The 27164-nt window shown below is 38.0% G+C and overlaps 3 protein-coding genes across 3 annotated transcripts; 2 read left to right on the top strand and 1 right to left on the bottom strand.

The window, feature by feature from the left end:
* Positions 1–4544: 4544 nt before the first annotated feature.
* Positions 4545–5487, bottom strand: LOC113181019 (olfactory receptor 1J1-like). Its single transcript, XM_026386329.2, is given in 2 exon segments — positions 4545–5183; positions 5185–5487. Coding segments are annotated over 2 exon segments (942 nt in total).
* Positions 5488–17968: 12481 nt separating this feature from the next.
* On the top strand, positions 17969–18910 carry LOC113181018 (olfactory receptor 1J2). The gene has a single exon (XM_026386327.2). The coding sequence runs from the start codon at positions 17969–17971 to the stop codon at positions 18908–18910; it is 942 nt and encodes a 313-aa protein (XP_026242112.1).
* A 6263-nt stretch (positions 18911–25173) lies between these two features.
* LOC144249005 (olfactory receptor 1J4-like) lies at positions 25174–26115 on the top strand. Its single transcript, XM_026386326.2, has one exon. It carries the CDS (start codon positions 25174–25176, stop codon positions 26113–26115), a length of 942 nt encoding a protein of 313 aa, XP_026242111.2.
* The last annotated feature ends 1049 nt before the right edge of the window (positions 26116–27164 follow it).

The following is a 27164-nucleotide window of genomic DNA, read 5'->3' on the forward strand; positions in this document are numbered from 1 at the left end:
TCCAAGATGTTAATGGGAGAAACTGTGGCCAGTGGCTGGGAAAAATACATCGTGAACCCTGTCTGATCAATTTTCTATGAACATAAGCCTGCTCTAAAAATAGTCTATTAATTATAAACAATAGTGATTTAAATCTGTATCCACAGAGTTCCTATTACTTTGCCTCTGAAACAATACTCAGTATTGACAGATTTTTTTAAAATTTTTTTTAATTTTTTTTTGTTTCCAAGTAGTAAATAGCAAATTGTATCTCATTGTGCCTTTACTTTCTCTTTTGCTTATTATTTATTAAGTAAAGCATTTTTGCATATGTTTACTGGCTGTTTGTGTCAGATATGGCTATTACTAACCAAGATTTCATGATCTATGAATTGTCACTCAAAGATAGCAGTTTTATTTTCTTACAAATCTAAGTCTAGGTGACATAATGGAAGAGAATGCTTGCTATTTCCTGGCCAGATATTCAAAGAAGCAGATTTCCTTCTCTATTGGATGGAAGCAGATCACCTGCTGCCTCAGAGATAATAGTCTGGTTCCTGAATTAACACACAGGGAAATGCCTTCTGTCCAGTAGAGAGTCACAATGAACCATTAGAACAACTATCATTAGCCTTCTTGCACAGAATTCCTCTATGTAAAACTAGGGTCATTTCTTTTCTGGCTATTTCTTTTGTCTTTATCTTTTGCATTGTTGAAAGTTTTCAAATAACCTGAAAATTTATTCCTTGTTCACTGTTAATTATAAACATTATGCAAATGTCTTCCATTATTTAAAGATAGTTACTATTTTAAATATTATCTACTGTCTACCAACACCTTAATTTTAATGTGCTTGAAGTTATTCATGCATCAATTTGCTATTTTTTTTACTTTAAAGAGGATCTTTGGGTAAGTCACCCTGAAAAGGGCAAGCATTCTGATTTCTAGTAAATAAGGGAGAGATGTGCCATTGGTAAGTATTCAGAGACTGAGGAAGAGGAACTCCAATACTTTTTAATGTATTTTTTAGTTGTAGATGGATACAATACCTTTATTTTATTTATTTTTTCGTGATGCTGAGGATTGAATCCAGTGCTTCACACAGGCTAGGCAAGCTCTCTAACAATGGCCACAACCCCAGATCTCCAGTATTTTTTGACAGGGGACCATCTTATATTTGATGAATTCCCTCTAGCACAATTTGCTACAGGTAATTCAGCACTAAAAGGCTCAACCCTATGATCTTGCTTTAGCATAGAGTTACTGCAAAATAATAGCCTACAACATGGCCAATATGTACTACAGTATAATTTTCAGAGTAAATGCCTTTCAAACACAGAGATATTAATACCAATTCAACACATACATACACAGAGAGAGAGAGAGAGAGAGAGAGAGAGAGAGAGAGAGAGAGAGACAAGTACTTTATATCTAACAGCTTATGTGTGCAATACATTGTCTAGAGTCAGGAAAATACAAGTCAGGTAAAAATTCTAGAGTAAAATCCATATCTCTAATCAATACAATGAGAAATTGAGCTAGATGTCATCAGAAGTCAGAATAGTTGAATATCAATATTACTTGCTTTGATCACAATTCAGCAGGATGCAGTTATTATAGCACTTGGAGATTTCCACTGCCTCATAGGATTTTTAAGTTGGCATTGGCTAGGAAATCATGTGCTTTTTAGTGTGGTTCAAATCAAATATATCTGAATTTTTTAGTGTTTTCATTCGTGCATTATAGTTACACATAGAGGCGGAGTTCATTTTCACCCATTCAAACATGCAAAGAATATAACTTAACATCCCCAAATCAAAAAACCCAATTAATAAATGGGCATATGAATTCAACAGACAGTTCTCAAAAAGAAGAAATACCAATGGCCAGCAAATATAAGAAAAAAAATGTTCAACATCCTTAGCAGTTAGGGATTTGCAAATCAAAACTACACTATCTCACACCACTCAGAATGGCAGTCATCAAGAAAACAAGTAATAACAAATGCTGGAGAGGCTCTGGAGGAAAAGGAACACTTTTACAATGTTGGTGGGATTGTAAATTAGCACAACCACTGTGGAAATCAGTATAAATGTTCCTCAAAAGACTAAGCATGGAACTACCATATGACCCAGCTATACCACTCCTCAGTATTTATAATTCCTCAGATGAAAGTCAAAGGGAGATCAATAGAGGAGAGGGACCAGGAAGTGGGAGGGAGGAAATGCTGGAGGGTTATATTGTCCAAATTATATTGTTATACTGTTGTACTTGTATCAATATGTAACAACAAATCCCGTCATTATGTACAACTATGATGCACCAATAAAAAATCGGAGGTAAAAATAATTGGAGGTCCAGGAAGGAATCATAATGATATTTTATCTCCTATTCACTCATTTTTCTGAAGTCCGATTGCAGTGACTGAGCCCATCCTCTTGAAATGGAGTGGGGGTCAGAACAAGGAGTCATAGAATGTGTTTCCTTGATGGCCACTGTGTTAAAGAGGTTTCGCCTTTTCTTGGGTTGGATGATGGTCAAAACTGACTAGTTCTACTGTGTCCCCTCCAGGTCGGGGATATTTAGAGACTTCCAGACAGCCTTCTCATGCACCCACTGCAATGTGGTTAAAGTATATTTTCTCCCTGTGGACACTCCTCCTCAGATCCCCTCATTATATAATGCTGTGCTCCATAAAATTATCTGTCTCAGAGTCTCTTTGGCTTTCTAAAAGCTCTTTTCGGGTAGACTGAATGGCTTATACCATTCTTTATCACACAACCCACCTGTGGTATACAGGAAACTTTTGTTTAGTTTTGGTTTATTGCCCACTATGATAAGAAATGAAAATAGTTTCTGAACATATTTCTCTTGTTTTCCCACCTGTCCTTTCTTCTCATTGCTTCTTTGCAATTGTTCTTGCTTTCATAAAAGCCAGAGCTACACATACCAAACTCTTTAAATGGTTCTAGTCCACTAGCTTCTCCTGTTAAGCTTGAAATAAGGAGGAAAGTACCTTCCTTCCTATGGGGAGGATGTGGAGCTTCATCCAAAAGAACCCTATTACAAGACCCTCTCTTGTTTCCAACTTAAAAATATTTTTAGACCCACATTAGATTGAGAGGCTTAAGAGTTATAATATTGATTATTTGGAATTTTCTATAAATATCTTCATTTTCAACTTTACTATTCTATTTCAACTTACTAGACTATTTTATCTATTTTATTTTGTGTCTATCAAAATGTTGTCTCTAGGGAGACCCTGACACATGACGCTCCCTTTTTCTGATCACCAGGATAAGAGGGAATTTTGTGTGTCTGAATAATTCTTGTTTAAGACTTAGGTAAAGTAATACATGCTCTGGGAAGTCTTTAGTATCCTCCTACACCAAGCTGTGCTACTTTTTCTTCCTTTGATTTATACTGTTCCATATAAACTATTATGGTCCTCACTGAGTCACTTTGGAGTCAGACAGCCAACACTCAAATCTTCCTTTCACTAACAGTAGGGTTTTTCGGGTGTTTGTCACCTCTTTGCACCTGAGTTTTCCTAAACTATGTATTTGAGTTGTTGTCAGGATAAAATTAGATAATTTTACTGCACATGAATCCTTTAGATCAGTACCTGAGAGATTCAAGGTGACTTTGTCACTGAATACCTTTATGTGTATGGGATAAAAGAAGTATGCACTGTATTCCTGAAGGACAAGAGAGCAGTATGTTAATTCTAGATAAGTGAAGTTAAACCTTCTTTGAAAGTACTAGAAGGATTCAGAGTTCCTGGATGTCTGGATACCCTTATGATAGGGTAGCTATATCTTTTCTAAAAAAAAAAAAAAGGAAATTTTCTTAGAAATGAACGTGTGAAAGGCCATTCTGTAACAAGTTTTAAATCTGCAGAAGGACCAGTCCTGATGCCTTCTGTTTAGTGATACCAGCCAAAATATTTTCCAATCCCAATATTAAAAAAAAATAAAGTCTTACAAAACAAATTCTGCTTTACTATTTTCCTCAGGTGCAAGGATATTATCAGCAAAGCATTTTGAAAAACAAATGTAGAGGAAAACAAATGAGTCATATTTTTAATAATTTGTATTTATGTTTAGAGGAAACAAGATCATCCTGCCCACATCTTGCACAGGCAGTGGAAATGGGGTTCCCCTCAGTGGAATGGGCTGGCTGAGAAATAAAAGCTAGGAAAAACAGGACAACGAAAAAACCACAGGACACAGAAAATAATTTCAAAAATTGGGGCAGGACAGGCAAGCCCATCATATGGATCAAGCTTCCATACTATGGCAAAATGGAGTCTGCTCCTCCTTTATTTATATCAGGAAACATCAAAGTCTTCCATAGAATGTTCTTCTGCAAAAAGTTAAAGGTGGGCGGTCTAATTCCCAATAGGTTATGCTCATCTGCAGAGTACTATGAGGAATCTTCCTAATAGAGCAGAGATAAAGGTCACGTGCATTGGGCAATCTATTGCCACAGGAGAGCCATGGATAGCCAAACTAGATCCCCCTGGCTACCCTCAAGATCATACAAATGTTGTCAAAAGAAAAGTATCAGTTGGAGGAATATGTCTTCTTACTCAGGAGTTTAAATAAGGCCCCTTTCATGTCTTTATTTCTCAGGCTATAAATGAAGGGGTTCAGCATGGGGGTGACCACTGTGTACATCACCGAAGCAATTATGTTATCATCACCGGTGTTGCTGGATGAGGGAAGAAAATAAAGACCAATAATTGCCCCATAATAGAGAATCACCACTGAGAGATGGGAACCACAAGTGGACAGGGCTTTGTAGATGCCCTTGGAAGAGGGAGCCTGGAAGATAGTGAACCCAATACGACCATATGATACCAGGATGCACAGGAACGGAAGCATGATGGCTGCTAACCCTGCAGTGAAGATCACTAACTGGTTGAGGGAGGTGTCTGAGCAGGACAACTTAAGCAGGGCACCAAGGTCACAGAAGAAGTGGGGGACAATGTGGTCAGCACAGAAGGACAGCCGGGCCAGGAGGAGGGTATGCAAAAGAGCACAAGCACCAGCAATGACCCAGGACACAGCTACCAACATGCCACACAGGCTCTGACTCATGACACTGGTATAATGTAGAGGGTGACAGATGGCCACATACCTGTCATAGGCCATTGAAGTGATAAGAAAACTGTCCAAGTCAGCAAAAAATATGAAAAAAAAATGTCTGTGAAATGCACCCTTCATAGGTGATGGATAGGTGCTGGGTCTGCAAGCTCAACAGCATCTTTGGGACAGTGACAGATGAGAAAGAGATGTCAGTGAGGGCCAAGTGGCTGAGGAAGAAGTACATGGGGGTGTGCAGGCGAGAGTCCAGCCTGATGAGCAGGATGATGAGCAGGTTCCCCAGCACTGTGGTCAGGTACATGCCCAGGAACAGGGTGAAGAAGATGCTCCGCTGCTCTGGCCGGATGGGGAGCCCCAGGAGGAGGAACTCGGACACAATGCTCTCATTCTCAGACTTCATACTTATGTATCAATGTGGGGGTGAGGTACTGGGGAAGAGGGAAAAAGTATAATGTCTTGGAATAAGAAATGATGACTGTGGCGTAGAATGATAGAGATGTTCTTCTGACTTAGCAAGTGTCTTCCATATTTTCTTACATTTACCCCATATTTCACTGCAAACGTGGTAGAAAATAATGTAGGTGTAGGATGTATAACCACCTTCTTTCTTGTCTGGTCCCAGTCTCTGTAAATGATAATACTAACAGTTAATATTTACTTAATAATTTTCCTTTTACACTATTCTAACAACTTTGTGTAGGGCTGATGTAGTAGTCTTAGATATAGGAGCTAGGTAGGTACTGTTATCATTTCTACAATCTGAATGCCAAAATTAATTTTTAAAAGGAATTCTAATCTTTTCAGTGTCTCTAAAGTAGCCTATAAGAGATTGATTTCCCAGCCCAAGTCAATATGAAAATCTGTATCTCTGTTATTTAAAAAGAAGGTAGGAATTCACTATAATATATCAAAGCTTATTTTAAAGCTATTGTGATTGCAGTAAATAATGTATTTTTACAAAGAAAAAACAATAAAGCAATGGAGGAAAAGATAGAGCCTAGATATGGATAGGTCTATGGTGAATATTGACAGTTGACAGAAGTGGCATTTTAAGTCACTGAGAAAACAGAAAAGAATGGATTCTTCAATTCATGGGCAGTTGGCCATCCATACAGGAAAAAATACCATTATACCTGTGTCTCACACCATACACAAAAAGTCCCAGATGAATTTAAAAATTAAATATGAGAAACAAAATTGTAGAACCAATAGAAGAATGTACCATACCTTATATTTATGATCTTAGGGTAGAAATATAATTTTGGGGGTGTGAGGAGGTGGAGTACTGGGTATTGACCCAGGGGTTCAATAACCACGGAGCCACATCCCTAGTTCATTTTATTTTTTATTTTGAGACAACTCATTAAGTTGCTTAGGGCCTCACTAAATTGCTGAGGCTGGCCTCAAACTTGCAATTTTCATGCCTCAGGCTACCAAGTTGTCACCCAGAAACACTTTTCTTAATCAAGACCCCATAAAACAGACAACATAAATCCAAATTAGTTTGAGTGCATTAATATAAAATTTCTGAACTATACCACCTCCACCACAAGCCTGTAAAGTTAAGAGACAAGCTACACCCTGGAGAATATGCCCCAATCAGCAAAAGGTTGATATTCAGGATGCATACAGAATTCCTATGAATCAATAAAGAAAAGACCAAAATTACAATGAAATTTAGCAAAAAGTCTGGGCATGCCTATTATCCCAGTGGCTCAGGAGGATGAGAAAGGAGGATGGCGAGTTCAAAGCCAGCCTCAGCAACAGCGAGGTGCTAAGTAAGCTAAGGTCTCAGTGAGATCCTGTTTCTATATAAAATACAAAACAGGACTGGGGATGTGGCTCAATAGTTGAGTGCCCCTGAGTTCAATCCCTAGTACCAAATAATAAAAATGATAGCAAAAATATGAACTAGAAATTTATATAAAATGAAGTTCATATTACCAATAAACATATTGTAAAGAGTCTAAATGTAAGTGATAAAGGAAATGCAACTTAACACAATGAAGTGCCATTAATAAAAATTTTAACTAGGCGCCATGCATCGACAAGCATGTGAAGAAAAGAAACTCACATGTTACTGCTAAATATTTAAACTTGTTCCTCCACTTTGAATATTTCTTATAAAGTTGAAGACTAATTTTTTCTTTGATGTAATAATTTTTTCCACATATCCCCTAGGAAAAAAAATGCTTGTTTTTCCTTATAAGGGAATAGATTACATTATCTTTTGCAGCTTTATAAGAGTGAAGTATTGAAATGACTAATTGACTAATAATAAAGAAATAGGTAAACAAATGTTAACTTACCATATAATTCTATCCATCAGTAAAACTTAGTGAACTCTGCATTCCACGTGTCTCTATGTTCCCTGTGTCTCCTTTATAATTAAATTTGAGATAAAACAGATGCAAAATTCTTGCTCACAGTGAAAGGAAGAGTGCAATTATTAACCATCTCAATCCAGTAGGTGAAAATTCAGGTCAAATGTTAACTTTCAGGAACTCTAGCAATGCAGCCAATGGTTTCATGTGCAATTTAGAAGCAGAACCAGAATATTTATGAACACTTTATAATTAGGTCTCCCAGAGTCAGGTGGAAAATTATCTACTACTTAGCCATAGGAGCGAAGTTTTTGTGCACAGTCTAAAGCCTGACTCCAGAGTTTTCACTAATTTAAGAAAATGAGTGATGAAAACCTCTCTCTAACTTTCTTGAGATTCTTCAAATTATCCGAACCAGTTTTTTTTCTCATTTTTTTCTGCAAAACTACACTTGTGTAGCATGATTTCCTGTACAATATTTTTCTCTAGTTGTCATTTTAATGTCTTTTTTTTCTCTTAATGAAAAGATTTCAGATACCTGGGAGAGAAAGAGCCCCATAGCCAACACCATCAGTATGAAATGATGTGGCCAAGAGCAGTTGATTTGACGGGGGTCGAATAGCAGAACATGGGCACCAGCTGCCTCAGAGTGAGCAGGGAGAGGGTTAAGATTACAGGCAGGATGAAAGCAGAGACTATAGACATTGAGTACAAATTTACTCTCTTCCCCATTGGAAAGACTGAAATAGGACAAGGCTGGAGAAAACTTGTGTTGCTAATAAAATCTGATAGAGCAATTTGCTTTAGGTACTTTTCAAATACTATTCACTTGTCCCACAACCTTGCAACATAAGCATTCTGATCCTCATTTTAGAGAGGAGGACACCCGGACTCAGTGATGAAACTCACCCAATGTTATAGCATTAGTCTATATTGAGCCGAAGTCTATCTGACCTGAAAGACTATATTCTTCCAACTATATTTAATGCTCTCATTAAATATATGGTCCAGTAAGACAGCACTTGCTGCCTGGGAGCACTCAAGAGTTTCAAGAAGTAAATCTGAGAATTTATGAGTGAATCAGAATCTATGATTTCAAGATTTGTGCCTAGTGATAATATCAGTAATACTGTTAATAAAAATTAGTATTGTGAGTAATATTATTAGTGATTATAAATATTATTATACTATAATAATATTTGTATTATTATAGATTATAATATTATTAAAATTAGGATATTTATCATTCATTAATTACATATTTATTGTGTGAATAATACAGACCAGCTTCTGTGACATGTAACCTATATCATATCAACCTAATGGGGCCATGAAAACAGTATCATTCTCATTTGACCAATTGGAAATTAGGGCTTAGAGTGTGTAAGTAATGTGCCTAAAATCGTACATTTTGAAAATGATCGGAATATCATTCAGTCCCAGATTTTTCTGATTTCAAACCCATGCTCCTCCTAATCACTAGGCTCTCTTGCCTCTAGAAGTGTATTTTTCACAAAAGAGACACCTGTATATACAGTTCTTCATTAAGGAGAAGGTGAGATCTGTAATTTCCCAAAAGTCTTTGGATAGAAGGCTTGATTAGATGATTAGGGGTAAATAGAGAAACTAGGATACCAGCTACTTCATATAATGACAACTGAGCATAAAGTGGAATTTTTAGGACTTCAAGACAAAATCAGAAGACCCTGGCCAATGTTTTTCCTGGGCTTCCTGATTTTCATCAATGGAGAAAGGTTACAGCAACTATGGTACACTTTCAGTGGAAGGAAAAATTTGTTTTAAAATGAAGTGAATTCATGAAAACTTTATAAAATTTCTGAAAACAGATTATAGAAAATTGTACATGGGCATATTTATAACTATTTGTAAAAAAGCAGGTCATTATTGTTATTTTTTAAATTTTTAACCTGGAAGGGTATGCTCACAGCTGGAATGTAGGTCAGATATTCAGCAACGTGTGACATGGAAAAAGATAACATTTTCCTGGAAAGTGCAAACCCCAAAGAATGATCATTATTATGTCCACCCAAGTTATCTGAGATGGTCCAAAGAAATTATATAAAGTGTACCTGGCACAAGCGTACATGTGTGGACCATTACCACACATGCGCATGTGCACACACACACACACACACACACACACACACATTTCTGAATGGAGACTATAAGCATTGCCCTTACCTAGCTCAGTGAGAGATAAATTCAAACACTGTCACCTCCCTGGTTTGAACTAATTTTTCATTTTTCTCTCCAAGAGACTTGACCTAGAATAGGGAGATAAGTCACAAGCTCAGCTCAGACATGGAGAAGAGGAGCAGTCTTTCCTTTTCATTGCCTCTAAGACAATGACAAGGAGATCCCTCTTTACCAGCCAGATCAGGAACCCAGGGGACCACTGCCACAATTTTCTGGTGAGGGACAATTAGGAAGTGATTGCTGTGTTTCCCTAACTATTCCCAGTGTTTGCGTGCCTTTCCCAGATACCAAAGACAGCCAACTCCTTTGAGAATAAAAATGTAAATAATTTTTATTACTTACAGATTCATTTATTTATAAAGAATTTTAATATCTTATCTATGAACTTATTTAACAATAACAATTCTTGAGGTGGATAGTTTTTTTCCCCATTTTGTTGAGTTTGAGAATGGCTTTAAAGAAAATGGCCAAATGTGTTTTCACACCCAAAAGCATCAACTTCAAGCCTAAAGTCTAGTTCTTTTGGGCCACGATATCTCCTACAACAGTGGGCTCTGTAGCATATGGGCTTCTTCTTTCCCCCATTTAATTTGGAACCAGGAAAAAAGTTTCTACTAGGCCCTGGGGAATAAACACTTATCAAGGAGTAGAGAATTTTCTTCCTACAGAAACACTTGAATACATGCAAGAATTTTTTGGTAGTTATGTGTCATAATTAACTAGTTATAATAATTAATTATGACACATTCTCAGGGTCATGGAATATTCTTTTGACCACATGAGTAGAAGAAAACTTCAGAAAATGAAAACATTCAGATTGTCAAGAATAGAGAAGAAACAGAGATTCATGTGGAGGAGATAGCCTTTTATTCATTATTTCTTTCACTCATCATTCATCCATTTTTAAATACTAATTTAAAATATTGTGTAATGACTCCATGCATGGCAAGACTTTGTGAAGGAGAGTGAGTAAAGATTTGAAAAGCACAGTTGTTGTTTTTTTTTTTTTCCTCTCCAAGAGCTCCCAATCCATTGAGCAGGATGGTCAAATTGGTGTGTGGCAAATGCTGTAATAAAAGTAATATCTGAAGGCTGTGGGAGAACAGAAAAGGGGCATCAAACTCAAAGGCATAAGGCAAGAACCTCATGTAAGAAGTTAAAAGGAGGCAGATGATGAAAACTAACAGAAGGTGCAGTGGAGAGGAAGGGCATGTAGAAGGCAGAAAACAGGAATACAATAAGACCAGGAAAAGAAAAAGCATGACAGATTTGAAAAATATCGTCACAATAGCCAAACTATGGGACCAACCTAGATGCCCTTCAACAGACAAATGGATCAACAAAATATGGTATATATACACAATGGAATATTACTCAACCTCAGAGAAAAATGAAATTATGGGATTTGCAGGTAAATGGTTGGAACTGGAGAATATCATGCTAAGCAAAATAAGCCAATCCCCCAAACCAAAGGCTGAATGTTTTCTCCAATATGTGGATGCTATTCACAATAAGAGGGGTATATGATTACACAACTGATGTGATTCTACATCATTTACAACCAGAAGAATGAGAAGTTATACTCCATTTGTGTATGATGTGCCAAAATGCACTCTACTATCAGGTATAACTAATTAGAACAAATTTTATAAAAAAATAAAGTTAAGATAACAAAAATGTATAGTTCAACTAGGGAAAAGGTTCACGATGAACCCAGAGAGGTTAGAAAAAAATGAATCATGCAGAACCTTTCAAAAGAATGTGCTCCTTACCCAAAAGAAAAGGGAGAGCCATGAAAGGATTTGATCATAAAATAAAGAGTTCATATTAAAAACCATTAATGTAGGTAGTGAATGGATAATGAGTCTGTGTTTGCAGCGGATAAAAGATATGTCAGAAGGCGGGGCATGGACTCCTGGGGGGCAAGTCTAAGCATTTAACAAGGTCTACTTAGGAGATGGCCACAGTCATTTAGGTAAGAGATTATGAAAGTCTGTCTCAGAGAGACAATTAGAATTATATTAAATCCTCTTTCAAGGTCAGGATCTGACTATGGTAATTTTACATGCACTGATTTTTATAAAGCTGTAAACAATGAAGTGAACAGAGAAGATAAAAACCTCTATAAACTCATAACTTGAACAGCTAGTATGATTGTGCTATTCACACAGCTGGGGGACACAGAAGGAAAAAGAGATTTGATAAGTTTTAATACATAGAGAATGAGGTATCTATTGGTCATCCTTGAGGAAAAATTTCAAAAAATCATTTTAGCTAGAAGCAGAAATTCATGGACCATCAAAAAGAATTAGATTGCCTAACGTGTTAGATTTCTGTCTCTGTGCCTAAATACTTGACAAGAACAACTTTGAGGAGGAGAAGTTTATTGGAGGCTCACAGTTTCTGAGGCTTCACTCCATGGTTGGCTGGCTTCATTGCTCTGGACGTGAGATGAGACAGAACATCTGGCGAAAGGGTGGAAGGGTGTGGTGAAGGACAGATGCTCAGCTCATGGCAGCCAGAAAGAAGATAGAATCCCCAAGGGCACACCACAGTGACCTACTTTCTCCAGCCACAACCCACCACCTAGTAGTACCTTCAAACTATTAAAACACTGAGTGGATCACTTCCCTGGTTACAGGTCTGACAATCTAATCATTTCCCCTCTGAACCTTCCTGTGTTCACACATGAGCTTTTAGGGGACATCTCATATCCAAGCCATAAAACCTAAAAAGAAAAGAAATGAGTAAGAAAAACTGAGTAAATAGGAGATAGAGGGGAGAAGGGGGGGGAGGAGATGAGAAGAGTAGGAAACTGAGGAAATCGCTGAGGACAGAGGACAAAGAACATTCACAAATGGAGAAATAGCAGAGAAAGGGGGAAAGAAGGCACCAAAGAGCAACCAGAGATGTGTGAGGAAAATGCAAAAATATGGGGTCAGGGTACTAAGGGGTAAAATGATTAAGTGCTAAAACCATCCATTGAATCTCATAATAAGGTCAATCTTGATGACATGATTCAAGAATGATATCTGTGACTGGTGGGAAAGGAACCTAGATTCCAGTGTGTTGATGAATAAATGGAAAACAAGGAGGTGTGAATGGGACTAGATGGATGGAGCTAACATTGAAGATTTGCTGCATGAGTGGACGGAAGACCACCATGCCTAAGACTTGGGCAAATTGTTATGAGTGATAAACCATAAGATCCAGACTGGAGAGGTAACAGAGTGAAGGCAAAACAAATTTGGGGGAAAAAATAGAATCAGAGATTAGATAGGTTTATATCTAGTGGCCTATATGCTGGGTAAAGTGGAAAGAGAAGGAATGGAATGTCTAAATTTAATAATTTTATAGGTAAAGCTGTTCCAGGTTTTAAGCCACAACCTTGAGAAGAGTGAGTTCAATGCAATGGAAGTCATTGAAAAATGAGAGAAAAGAATAAAACTTCCACATTTTTGAAGGGTTTGTTTGTGCAAATGCACCCAAGTTGATGGAGAGAGGACAACTGTGACTGATTTGCCACAATCTATAGCAAAATAGCAGCTACTGGAGTTGGGTAGTTGATGATGTAGGTGTTGACAAAGTTTCCACTTAGCTCCATACTGAAACAGCTTTATGTAGAAAGAGGTCTAATTAAAATAGAATTTTAAGAGAGAAAAATTACAGCCTTGTTTTCATCAATAAAGGAAAGGTTATGTTGACTGTGACAGACATCCATTGAAACTATTATGACATAACCATTAAAAGAGATTTATGAAAAGCTTGTTGAGGTGGCTAGATGCTGTTAACTTTCTTTCCTGGCTTTTGCCTGAAATCCCAGCAGGATTCAACCATTCTGAGTTGAGAGAGTCTCCAAATCCCTTTGTTTCAAAGTTTTCATGAAGCTGTGTCAGTAAAACAGCATCATCATCTAGAAAGAAGCTGCCTACATAAGATCTTCACTCTACCTACCACCTCTTAAACCCAGTTTTGAAAAAGGCCAACAAACTCTCAAGGTTTATAAACTAAAATTAAAATCCTTCTCTATATTGTCTGTTATCTCACCCCTAAGAATTACAAATGATAAAATAAATAAATCACTTTTTCAAAGGATCAACTTCAAAGAACCTGAAGCTTTTCAAGTGTGAGACAATTTTTCTGGATTTTATGTGTCAGATTTTTTTTTCTATTTTCAAGTTCATTTTGGGGGTATTTTTTTTTGTTTATTTTTGACTTCCTCTCCTTCTATCCCTTCTTTCCATCCTTCCTCCCTTGAAAACTATTTTTATTTGATATAACCATACCTAAGTTTGTCAGCAAAGCAATTAAACTTCAAAATAAAAGTTATTTTCCCTCTCTCTTTCCACTTTGCATTTAATAGGATCATCAGAGTAAAGAAACACGAAGTCACATCCTCTGGGCTACCTGGTGGGAAGGGCCCAAGAAAAACCCTTTGAAAAGGATGTGGTTCTACCTAACTTCCCAGAGACCAGCCAATCACTTAGCTTTCCATTTGGACCTGGTTGGAAGCAGTTCATTTTCACTCCTCCTTGACCTCAAACCAAGTATGATTAAGGCTGGGAAGGCAGAGGGCAAAGCAGAAGAGAGGCCAAGAGCGCCTTGAGATGCTTTCTCTGTGGACTCATCCTCTCAGGTTCCCAGAACAAAAATGCCTCCCATAGGACTCCTTTCCTAGAGGAATCAAGGGGGCAAAGGGGCAATTAACTGAAGTCTGATGGATGCTTTTACCCAGAAATTACAAGGTCTACTCCCTGCACCCCAGGGGTCTTTATACTTGGTTATACTCATATTTAGATCTGGGACTGGCAAGCAGCAATGAGAATTTGAGCTTGTAGCATTTCTTCTTGATGCCTAGGATCCTGGAAACTGGTTTTTAGTTCCCACAGAGAAACTCAGGACACATTCACCCACCAAATACCTGATCATAAAAGCAGTCAAGGTCAGTAATGGGGATGAAATGGGGATGAATTTTTCCCCTCATTAATTAATGTGCTTATATATGGATATAAAAGAGGAAAATTCAGAAGACAGATTTGAGCATGGATAAGAAAAGACAATAGGAAACAGAGTAAGAAAGAGGAAATGGGCTGGGGTTGTAGCTCAGTGGTAGAGTGAGTGCCTAGCCCATGTGAGGCCCTGGGTTTGATCCTCAGCATCACATAAAAAAGAAATGAATAAAATAAAGCTATGAAAAAAAAAGTTACCTCATTTAAAAAAAAAAAGAAAGAGAAAAGAGAGAGATGGAGTGACAAAAGAATAGAGAAGAATAGAGATATGGGGACAGAGACAGTGAAGATTAGGAGAGGAAAGAGAAAAAGGTAAGAAAAAAGTGAAGCAAGAGACAAGAAGACAGGATGAGAGTAAGGAAAAAGAAAGAGAAAAGTGGATGAAGAGATAAAGACAGGCATTCATTTGCCTTGGATCCCGACCTAAAAAACCACATCTGAACAGCACAGGAAGTGAGTGTTCCCAATTGTTTGAGTGTTTCGCCAGTTTGGGGAAATCCTTCTACACTGCCCAAACATCTCTCTCCATGGTTATGGGAATGTTCTAACTGCCAACATTAGGGGTATTTTTCCTTGATGACAAAAATATCTCTCTGTTTAGGCAGAACAATCTGCAATGCCTTAACAAACCACTGCAGGGTTTGGAAATCTAGACGTTGAATGAGTGCATGGGTTTTTAAGGACAAATGTCTCTCCAAAGGGCCACTTATTTCGTTCTTAATGTCTGTCTGTGTAGGAATTGTTCAGATGTGTCATGGCCTCTGAAACAGTAATATGGGACTTTAAGAGAAAGGCTCAGTGAAGAAGGATTATCAAAGAGGGGGTGGTGTAGGAGGCCAGGGTCAGGGCAAGCACAGTCGCTTTATCACATCTTGCAGAATACCCAGCAACTCTCCAGCCTTGGCTTTGGGGTATGGTGGGCTGCTCGTGGATGGGCATTTTGCTGTCTGCTAAATTATCCAGCTCATTTGCAAATACAGTCTGGGGCACAGGAACTGCATCCAGGACCGCCTGAGTTTCCTGGGCAGTTTCCTTTCCTGGTAAATAGCACCTATATCTCATCCACCTGAATGATGATGATAATGATAATTCCAGCAAAGGCTAAGAAATCTGCTGTGGGTCAAAATACCATCATCAAAGTATGACCATGAGCCAAGCCTATTTTATTCCAAAACCTGAGCCTTTTCCCCAGTCTCATGGTGCCTCCAGTGAGGGTGGTAGAGAGGAGGAGGAGGAGGAAGAAGAAGAAGAGAGAAGAGAAAATGTTCACTCTTGGGATTCTAGACAAGGGAGGAGGTTTGAGCCTAACACTTGTAACGTTTTCTTCTGACGAGTCTCAATATGCATGTATGTAAGTTAGGATGAGGAAGCCTTCTAGGAATAGAATGAAGCCTACGGAGTTACATTTTAAAAGTCAGATGTTCTGAAACCTGTCCCTGGTTTGTCTTCTGCTGAATGTTTGCTCTTCATTAGAAAGTCATTGGATGAAGAAGAGCCCCTTCTTAGCTCTCCTTTTCTTATTTAAAAAATGATCATCTTGAGATTGTTTTGGGAAACGGGGTGGTTGACCTCTCCTTTATGATTAGAGACAAATGCTCTTGCTGAGATAGTAACTTCATTTCTCTGTGTCTCAGGTAGGAAATCGCTTTGCTGAGTGATTGCATCCTTGTGCTGTGGAGTTGTGGAAGAAGACTTTGTTGCATATTGGCACCCAGATACCCAGAACAGTTAGATGTACCTGAAGTCATTCCAGCACTAATGATATAAGTCTACTGTTAGTGCTCTAACAAATTACCCCAAATGTCATGACTATAAAATGCACCACGAGTTTACCATCTTGCAGGTCTAAAGGTCAGAATCTGTTTCCCTGACTGCTCCAGCTGCTAGCTTGCCTTCCTTGGCTTATAGCCCTTCCTCCATCTTCTAAACCAGTGACTTAATATCTTCAGGTCCGTCTGTGACTATGACCCTCCAGCATCTGCTTCCACATTTAAGAATGTGTGGTTACGTTGAGCTCATGCAGATAATCTTCTTGTTTTAAAGTCATCTGATTAGAAACCCTATTTCCATCTGCAGCCTCAATTCCCCCTTGTCTTGTACCTTAACATAGCCACAGATTTGGAGACAAGGATGTAGTCATCTTTGAGATTAATATACTGCTTACCACAACTGATTAGGAGATGCCGTGTTTTAAAATGATAGGAGCACCTAGGAGGGAGATGAAAACTTGGGATACAACTAAAATATCACTTTGTTTGCCATCACAATTCATATAGGATAAGTTTTATCAAGAAACCAAAGGAACAAAGGGGGACTAGATTGGGAAGGAATTAGAAAAATATATACCGTGAAACTTCGAATGTCATTTAAAATGATGTCAAATTAAATCATTTAAAATGATTTAATTTGACATCATTAAATTAAATCATTTAAAATGATGTCATTTAAATGATGTCACCTAACTTACCCCATGTTGACCATTAGACAATAAGGTATAAACAAAAATTGCCTAAGATATTTTCCAGGAGCCAGTCTTGTCTTTGCTTTCCCAACATGGCACGAGACCACAAAAACCATCACCAAGGAGAAGGGATCTAAATGACATTAAGTGGAAATGTGTCTTTGGGAAAGTTGAAACAGAGAAGTCAACAGTGGGGAAGGCAATGATGAAAGAGAAAATTGATGGGAAATGTAGAAGACACAGGTTTAAGAGGACTGTTAAGCCATATTAAGATTGTTACCCTCATCTTAAGATCGGTGGGAATCTTTGGATTTTTAAACAGGAGAAATCATGTTGAAATAAATATTTTTTAAAGGTCTCTTTAGTTGTAACAGAGAGAATGAATTGATAAAATCAAGATTTTTTAGGGCCCCTTTACTTAATTGAAACAAAAATGTATGCATGTTTATGACAGTTTTTTTGAAGAAAACAATATTATGCTTTGCAGCTTTTCATTTGAAAAAGCCACCTTTCACCTGAAATTTAGTAATGGATATAGAAATCAAATCTAATTGTTGCTGCACCATGGATTAATTATTTGGAATACTCCCACAGAAACTTCTTGGGGCAGTAACTTGGCTGCATTGTCTTTTCCACAATCTAATTCTCACTGGCACAGGTGCAAGAATTACATTTTGTCAGTGAACAAAAAATGCTGTCCCTCCTTAACATTTGTGATCAATAATCTTTCTAGTTCCCTATTACCAATATATAAGGAGAAATAGGTTATTTCCCACTCTCTTTAAATAGTACATGAATCTTTTTTATATGATTGCTAAAAATGATGATTTCAGAGTTCCATTCTCCATCTGGATCACGAGAAAGAGCAGCATGAGGACCAAGAACCAGAGCAAAATGGCCGAGTTCCTCCTCCTGGGGCTCCCCATCCAGCCAGAGCAGCAGGGCATGGTCTTCACCCTGTTCCTGGGCATGTACCTGACCACGGTGCTGGGGAACCTGCTCATCATCCTGCTCATCAGGCTGGACTCTCGCCTGCACACCCCCATGTACTTCTTCCTCAGCCACTTGGCCCTCACTGACATCTCCTTCTCATCTGTCACTGTCCCAAAGATGCTGGTGAACATGCTGACTAGTCACAAGTCTATCCCTTTTGCAGAGTGCATTTCCCAGATGTATTTTTTCATATTTTTTACTGACCTGGACAGCTTCCTTATTACATCAATGGCATATGACCGATATGTTGCCATATGTCACCCTCTCCACTACACCACCATCATGAGGGGGGACCTGTGTACCTTGTTGGTGGCTGTATCCTGGATCCTGTCCTGTGCCAGCTCCCTGTCTCATACCCTTCTCCTGAGCCGGCTGTCTTTCTGTGCTGCTAACACCATCCCCCACTTCTTCTGTGACCTGGCTGCCCTGCTCAAGCTGGCCTGCTCAGATATCTTCCTCAATGTGTTGGTCATGTTCACAGTCGGGGTGGTAGTCATCACTCTGCCATTTGTATGTATCCTGGTATCATATGGCTACATTGGAACCACTATCCTGAGGGTCCCTTCAACCAAGGGAATCCGCAAAGCTCTGTCCACATGTGGCTCTCATCTCTCTGTTGTGTGTCTGTATTACGGAGCCATATTTGGACAGTACCTTTTCCCAACTTTCAGCAGTTTCCTTGACAAGGACATCATCGTGGCCATCATGTACACTGTGGTCACACCCATGTTGAACCCCTTTATCTACAGCCTGAGGAACAGGGATATGAAAGCTGCCCTGGGGAAACTCTTCAGTAGAGCAACATTTTTCTCACAGTGACACTTGACTTTTATCTATTGATTTATTTATTTTTCAGAACTCCATTTTGGTTGATGTGCTGTATTTGATTTCCACTTGAATGTGTTTCAAGACAGTTTATGTCTCTAAGCTCTAAGACAAATGAAAGCATGTTGAATGTATCTTGTAAATATTCATTGACCAGAATTTCATTTTTTTATAGCATGTTCTCCTTTACAACTATATTTTTAAAATTGTTTTATTTTTTATTAACACAAAATAATCGTACGTATTTTGGGGGTACATGTATACAATTGTGTACTGAACAAACAAGATTAATTAGCATTTTCATCTCCTTTTCATTATTTTTTGTTTGGACACTTCAAGCACCTGTCCTCTAGTTCTTCGAAAATCATATTAGAGGTTATTCTGACCTATAGTCACACATCTTACTGTAAAACACTAGAATCTATCTAACTGGAATTCCTCCTATCTGGCTCTTTGATAGCTTTTTTATGACTTTCCTCCACCTCTTCTCACATTTACCTTTTCTAACCTCTAGTAATTACTATTATACTTTCCAAATGGCTTTCTTAGAAAAAGATTTGGATTAGTAAATATGAAATTAATTTTATTACTTACTTCTTCAATTTGGGAGTCATAAATAATACAATAATTCAGAGTTTGGTTATTCTTTATTTGAGATTTTTGGAAACCCATACATTTTTGACCCACAATCCCAGGCTTTAAAACAACCCAGAATCAAAGAATGTGCTGTATTATTTAACTCTTCTCTCCTGTGCAGACTAAGTGGGTTTTAATTTCATCTTTATTGGTCTACTGAAATCAAAGAACAAAATAACTTGTCACTTAAATAAGAGGAAATATATTACTCTCTGCTCATACTGTTAAATGTCAAAGCTCTGAAGAGTGAGGTGTCCGGTGGTCAATACATCCCCAAGCGCCGCCCCTCCCCCTTTGCCAATACTGTGTCATTGATTTTGTTTAGCTTCCAAACTCAATCATTAATGAAGATTTTGGCCTCTTTAGAAACATAACCAAATAAGAGTGCAAACTCTCTGAAGGTACCATCATTTTCCTACAAATGCTACTATGGATTCAGCCCTGACTAGCCTTCCTGGACATCCTGCCTTTCTAATTGTAGAATGAAAGCAAAGTCCCTCAAACTTCAGGGTACATAAGGATCCTTGGAGAGCTTGCTAAGTATGGATTCCTATGATCTACATCCATAAATTCTGATTCAGCAGTTTTGAGGTAGTAGGGCCCAAGAATTTGCATTTCTAACAAGCTCCCAGGCAGCCCTGATGCTGCAGAATTGTGAACTAGAATTTGAAAAGAACTGGTCTAAGAACTCAATCTTGGAAGTTGTTGGATGCACATTTCATGAATTCTGTTCCAGGTAGAGTGAAGCAAGAGATAGCTTCAATTATTTTAGTTATAGAGGAAACAACAGTGGTTCATGTTGATATTTTTCTATTTAATTCTGTACGCAGTAAAATTTTTAAGCTCTGATATAATAGATAATATTCTAATAAGAAATTTTAAAAATCTAATATTCTTTCCTGAGACATGAGAATTCCTTTTCTCTTTCATACAGAAGATAGACATACCAGATACCATATATCATATCTTGTATTATCACATCAAACTACAATTAAGTGAAAATAAATCCAAAGTTTTGAAAACATACATCATATATTCAACATGGTTTTTTTCATTAAATTTTGAGTAATTTTGATGTGACTTGTGACTTTATTAATGTCACTCAGTACTCTGATTTCCCCCCTCTCATTAGAACATGTTCACATGTTCTAGAAAAACTCTAAAAAAACATATTTTCTTATTTTGCACTAATAATTATTTCACACATGATACATGATATAATAAAATATTCATTAGTTATAAAACTTTAGATGATATTGAAAAAGCTATACCCCCCACCACACACACACACACACACACACACACACACAACACACACACATAAACACAGGTACTCTTGAGTTCTTGGCAGAACATTGAGTAATTTTGTGCTTCATGATGTCATTCATTTCTAAAAGGTGTCATAGAACTTGACATGTTTCTGGACACAGGACATAAATAGCACTTGTATAAAATCCAATCCACATTATTATCATTAGATACATCACATTTTTATTTTGGTCTTTACATCACTTCTGTGAGTTGTTTTTCTTGGGGGGTGATTTTGGTTTTGTTTGTTTTGGCACCTGCCTATGCAAAATACAATGTTTTCCCAATTTCACATATAAATATAAGATTAGATAGTATGTAACCAGCAGTCGGAATGACATTGAAGGCTGTAGTGATACCTACAGAGTCTGCTTGGGATGTGAGGATGCAAATCAAAACATTTTGAAGGAGTTGGATGTTTGATATTCAATATAGAATGTGAAAAAATTGCAATAGCCCTTTCTGCTCTTGCTCATAAAACTTCATTCCATAATCTTTGGTTTATACTACAGGGGAGTGAAAACAATTTGACATGGTCATCTCCTTTTCCGGAGTTCAACTGGAACTTCTATTGTTCAGGCATTTTCACAGTTGGATTGTTTGTGGCCTTTTCAAACAATCAAGCCACGGATACTGAGGAGCCCAAACAGAGAAGCCCATTACAGTTGATGCTTTTAGAAATTTTAAAGTAGCCTCAATTGGGCAACTGACACAATAGATGATTTAAAGACCTTATATAATCTTTAATAACATTGCATAGGGAATCTTTGTGTTAATTCCAGAAGAGACTGATTAAACCTTCTTTACTTTAAGTATATTTTAAAAGTAATGATGCACCTAGAAGTGGAAATATAAATGTGAGTAAAATAATTATAGAAATACTATAAAATGAATCCCACTTGCATAAATATAAATGTTTACTAATAAAAATCATTTTAGAAGGTTTAGAAATGAATAATGGATAGGCAAGGTATTTTTTGCCATCATTTTCATGTCCAGAGTATTTGGATTCACGTGATGAAGATGCATTACTTTTACAAACAGACAAACAAAAGGTACTTTGCATTTGAGAAGGAAATTCCTCTGCACATCCCAAACTATGACCTAACAGGGGCAATCCAAATCCGGCAGGGAAGGAATTTCCCCATCTCTTGACCTCAGGGCCTGCATCCTGATACTCTTCATAAGGACAATGTTTCTTCAAAGTCTGTTCTCAGAAACACCTGCCTGAAAAATATCTGGCCCCAAATCTCAAAAATGAGCATCTCTGGAGGTGGATCTGAGATCTGCATCTTTAACAAGGTCCCCAGTTGATTCTGCTGATTATTAAAGTTTAGAGACCACTGCCCTGGGGCATCTTTCCTAGAGGGAGTAAGAGGAAAACTGATAATTGAATACATGTTTAATTCAAGTCTCTAATCACAACTTGGTATCCTGTCCCATTGGGTCCTGGCCTTGGGGATAGAGTGAAGTCTTCACATCTCCATTTCTGAAGCTGGTGAAATGAAAGAAGCAAGCTCCAGGCTCATGACTTTTCTCTTTGATGTCCATGTCACGGAAGTTATATGCAAAATCTGGGTCTACTGGAGAGCAGCTGAGAAGGCAATACAAATCTCTGGGAGTAGGATAACCTGAGCATAAAGTTCAGAGCAGGACTGGGTATTCATCAGTAGCAGGTGTGTTTGCATGCACAGGTGCCCAGAGACTCCCTATGCTCTCTGTGCTGAAATAATTTTTTTTATTCCTAGTTTCTAAAGACAAGGATATAGCAACCATCACTAGTCAATAATGCTCATGCCTCTATCTCCAAGTCTTAGGGAGAGGAGGAATAGAGCCAGATGACTATATAAATTAGCCAGCACCCCCCCAAACCAGGCTGGAGGTATTGTGTCATCATTCATGTTTTAGGTATCAGGATGTGTGCTTCTTAATGTGTGTAGTGTAAACCAGTTCTCTTTAGTGTTTCTCTCCAAAGTCCCTGATCATTTGTATATCAGTCCTACTTTTATTGTATGTATGTTTGAAGTTATTTCTGGCTATAGAGCTTTGATTTCTTTTTTAGCAAAGCTCTCATAATGCAACTCCCTGTTAGAATCACCCTGATGATTTCTTTCCTATGACCCTTAGTGTAGTCTCAGACCTTCATTAAAGACATCAAACCCTGCTCCTTGGAAAGATCTACTACAATGTAATGTGTATTTCAAAATAGCTAAAATAGAGGACTTTGAATATTTCCACATAGTTACTTTTTTCTCCTGGTTTTCATTAAAGACACTGAGTATCTTCCCTAGAGATCTTTATACTCTTTATTTAATAGAAGCTAGGTCACCTCATCTAGAACAGCTCCTATGAGAGAGTTGTTTTACAGACACCATTTTACTTAATTCTTACAGTAAAATGCAGGGATTATTATTCCAGTTTTACAGAGGAAAAACTGAAATTCCAAGAGATGCAACATTTGAATCCCTTCTGTCTGGCTTAAAAACTTGGGCTTTGCCTTCTACAGCACACACCCTCACTATCAAGAAAATATCCATTATTAGCAAGCAGCTGTTAAGGTATTGAGAAGGTTGGGTGTGGTGCAGTGAGAATCTCTACGTGGTCTTTACTTAGAGCTAATACAGAACTACGACAACACAAAGGCATGGCTCAATTAGATCCAGGAGCTTTTATTAAAATCCTAAATCTCATAAACTAGATAGAATTACAGCTTTGGGAAGGAGTTATCATTTCATCATTTTATAGCATGAGGGAAACCAGAAGAGAATGGAGAAAGAGGGGGAAGTCTAGAATACTGGGACATCTCAGTTATCGTTCTGTTAATATTCTCAGGACCTAAGCTCAGTGTCTTACTTCTAACTTAAAGATGAGAAAAATGGGGTTTTGCTGCTTGCCCAGAATTCACAAGTATGAAGTGATGCTGCCCGAATTTGGAGCTATTCCTAATTGTAATGCTTTTCTCAACATACCATGCAACCCTCAGGCAGAAAGCTCTTATCTTAAAGTCACAGTTCCAAGGAAAGCCAGCATATTTAAGCGATCAGGGACAGACTGAGAACTGGGCCAGGTGTTATTATTTTCAGAACTGTCACATCTGATAGGTCAGTTGTTTTCAGTAAGTTGAAAAAGGAGATGGTACATCCATATGGGATAGGAGCATGTTCAAATCACCAACTTAGAAAAAGCAAAGAATTTTTTGCCTACCATTAACCTATATAAAACTTCTAAATTTTCCTTTAGTTAAGAACTAGTATAATATAACTGTAATGTCTTGTATTGACTTTCTGTCTATAGGCATCTCTAGTAGGCATTTAACTAATCTGGGGCTTAAAGGTAACTTTTTATTAAGACATAATTAGATCTTTTTCCCACTTGTGTTACAGGATTTAATAATTTAGTTCTTAGAGTATTTTAATGGGTAGATAGTAGTTGATGGGGAAAACTGCAAATACATTTTTAAGACACTTGACACTGATGAGTTGGGGGTCCTGGATATAACTGGATCTCGAACAGGGCCTATTAGCAAGTTCTAAAGATCAAGATTCTGGGAGCCCAATCAGGAAGCTAAAAAAAAGAGGAAAGGATATATGAGTGGCCCTCTTCTTTATCCTTGGTTGATGAAAACTCTATCATGGATTGTGTTTTCATGGTGCCACAAGAACTCATTGACTCAGAAGGTTATTATAAAATTATCTAAAACATCCTGACAAATTTATTACTTATAATAATTATGGAACTGCCAATGATGTTTTTTTCTTTTTATAGCAGTGACCTTTTAACCAGTGGATATTTTTTTCTCATCAATTTTATATATACTGGGAACTTTGGTGCTTAATTTTGGGTCCAGTTTTCTTTAGGCATATGCTATTGAAACTTCTGCGCCAGACTTTGATTCTTGATGGATTTTGAAGTCATATTTCAAAAGTTTGATACATCGCAACTTGAAGGCACGAGAAAGGCTAATGATTATTTGTTAAAGTATAGAAACAGAATAGATATTGGGACCATTTTAACCTAATATTCCTCTCCTAAGACCATGGAGGTTTCTCTTCACTGACTTAGACATGGCTGGAAATTTCGCTTTGGTCAAAGTTGCCTCTTGCCTGGATGGTGAGCAATGCCATATCAAACTCTCTTCTCTGTTGACAAATTCTATTTTAGAAGATTTTTTAATAGGGACATGGCAATGAAGATGGATACTGGTATACTGTATTCATCATTTGAATGGCTCTCGTTTTATCTGCCTGTTCTAAGTCACACTTTGTTTTTACTTTCTTCAATGGCCCTCCTGTCCCAGTAGAGAGAAGAGCAGAATGAGGATGGAGAACCAAAGCAGTGTGTCCGAGTTCCTTCTCCTGGGGCTCCCCATCCAGCCAGAGCAGCAAGGCATGTACTACGCCCTGTTCCTGGGCATGTACCTGACCACGGTGCTGGGGAACCTGCTCATCATCCTGCTCATCAGGCTGGACTCTCGCCTGCACACCCCCATGTACTTCTTCCTCAGCCACTTGGCCCTCACCGACATCTCTTTCTCATCTGTCACTGTCCCAAAGATGCTAATAAGCATGCAAACTCAGGATCAGTCCATCCCTTATGCAGGATGTATAGCACAGATGTATTTTTTCATATTTTTCACTGATCTGGACAATTTCCTTCTCACTTCAATGGCATATGATAGGTACGTGGCCATCTGTCACCCCCTCCACTATGCTATCATCATGAGAAAGGAGCTATGTACCTTGCTAGTGGCGGTGTCTTGGATCCTGTCCTGTGCCAGCGCCCTGTCTCACACCCTCCTCCTGGCCAGGCTGTCCTTTTGTGATGGTGACACCATCCCCCATTTCTTCTGTGACCTTGCTGCCTTACTCAGACTCTCATGCTCAGACACCTCCCTCAATGAACTGGTCATTTTCACCCTAGGAGTGGCAGTCATCACTCTACCTCTGATGTGCATCCTGATCTCTTATGGCCGCATTGGGGCCACCATTCTCAAAGTTCCATCTAGCAAAGGGGTCTGCAAAGCCTTGTCCACCTGTGGCTCCCATCTCTCTGTGGTGTCTCTATATTATGGCACAATTATCGGAGTTTATTTCTTCCCCTCATCTGGCACCTACAGTTACAAGGACATAATTGCTTCTGTAATGTACACAGTGGTCACCCCACTGTTGAACCCCTTCATTTATAGCCTTAGGAACAGAGACATGAAGAGGGCTGTGGAGAAACTCTTCAATAAGGCAACAGTCTTGTCTCAGTGACATTGCTTATATATTCATGTATTTCTAAATGCTAAATTCCTAATCTTGGGATCAGCATAAAATAAGTGCTCAATAAATATTTAGTTACTTGAATTGTATTCTGTTATCCTTATTCTCTCTTTTCCTTGCAACCATTTAGTATCTACTGTGATTTCTGAGTTAATATTATTGGTGATTTCTCTTGCCCACTAGAAATTATTTAGTGGTACTTAAATTTCTTCTCTTATATCCTGGGTATATTCTTACGAATGGTTGGGTGATGTTGAATAAAGAGATCCCTTGGCATAGAATTTCTAAATTATGTCTTTTCCTTCCTCCATCTTCCTTTCAGTGTTCTTAAATTTTTTTGGTGGTGGTGGTAATGATTGTTGTGGATCAGGAGAAGAGACTATATAGTACCCTTTATGGTACCAAGAAACCCTCTACCTATGGATCAGCTGCTACATTCAGGGACACAAGTCCTTGAACACTGACCACCCTTTTAGACTATAGTAACCTTCATTCAACAATTTGCTTTCAAAGCAGCTGTCTGAATCTTCCTGACTGCATGTGGGAATTTTAATGAAGAATTGACTCAATCCAGCTAGGTGATGAGAAAGACAGAGCATCCATAGTCAGGAGCCTTCTGTCGTCCCACTGAACTTGGTCCCTTTCTCATTCATTCTCTTCATTATCTATCTCCCTGAAAGTCATTTATACTCAATTTAGTGACTCTAGGTTTGTATTGTACAACTGAGTAATCATATATCTTTGTCTTCTATATCCTATCTTCTTCAGCATCCAGTGAAGGGCCCCATAGGTCTCTATCTTGGGGCCTATAATTGAGGATAAACAGAATTACCAGTGCTTCTGAGACTCAGCACCATGTAGCTGCAAGCAAGGAAAAATAAATCTCAATCGAAAGCCTTATGTACCAGAGTGGGGGCTGTGTGGCCTCAGGCCATTCACCTAACCCATCTGACCTTCAATTGCTTCTCTGGTATAGATGGAAAAATTATAAAATACCTAACACATTTTTATTTTAAATGAATTCAATAGTAAATCTGGCT

The sequence above is a fragment of the Urocitellus parryii genome, chromosome 4 (assembly GCF_045843805.1).
Source record: "Urocitellus parryii isolate mUroPar1 chromosome 4, mUroPar1.hap1, whole genome shotgun sequence".
NCBI lineage: Eukaryota > Metazoa > Chordata > Mammalia > Rodentia > Sciuridae > Urocitellus > Urocitellus parryii.

What these genes read in the sequence shown, in the direction of transcription:
- LOC113181018 (XM_026386327.2), top strand. Translation starts at nt 17,969, where the DNA reads ATGAGGACCAAGAACCAGAGCAAAATGGCCGAGTTCCTCCTCCTGGGG.
- LOC144249005 (XM_026386326.2), top strand. Translation starts at nt 25,174, where the DNA reads ATGAGGATGGAGAACCAAAGCAGTGTGTCCGAGTTCCTTCTCCTGGGG.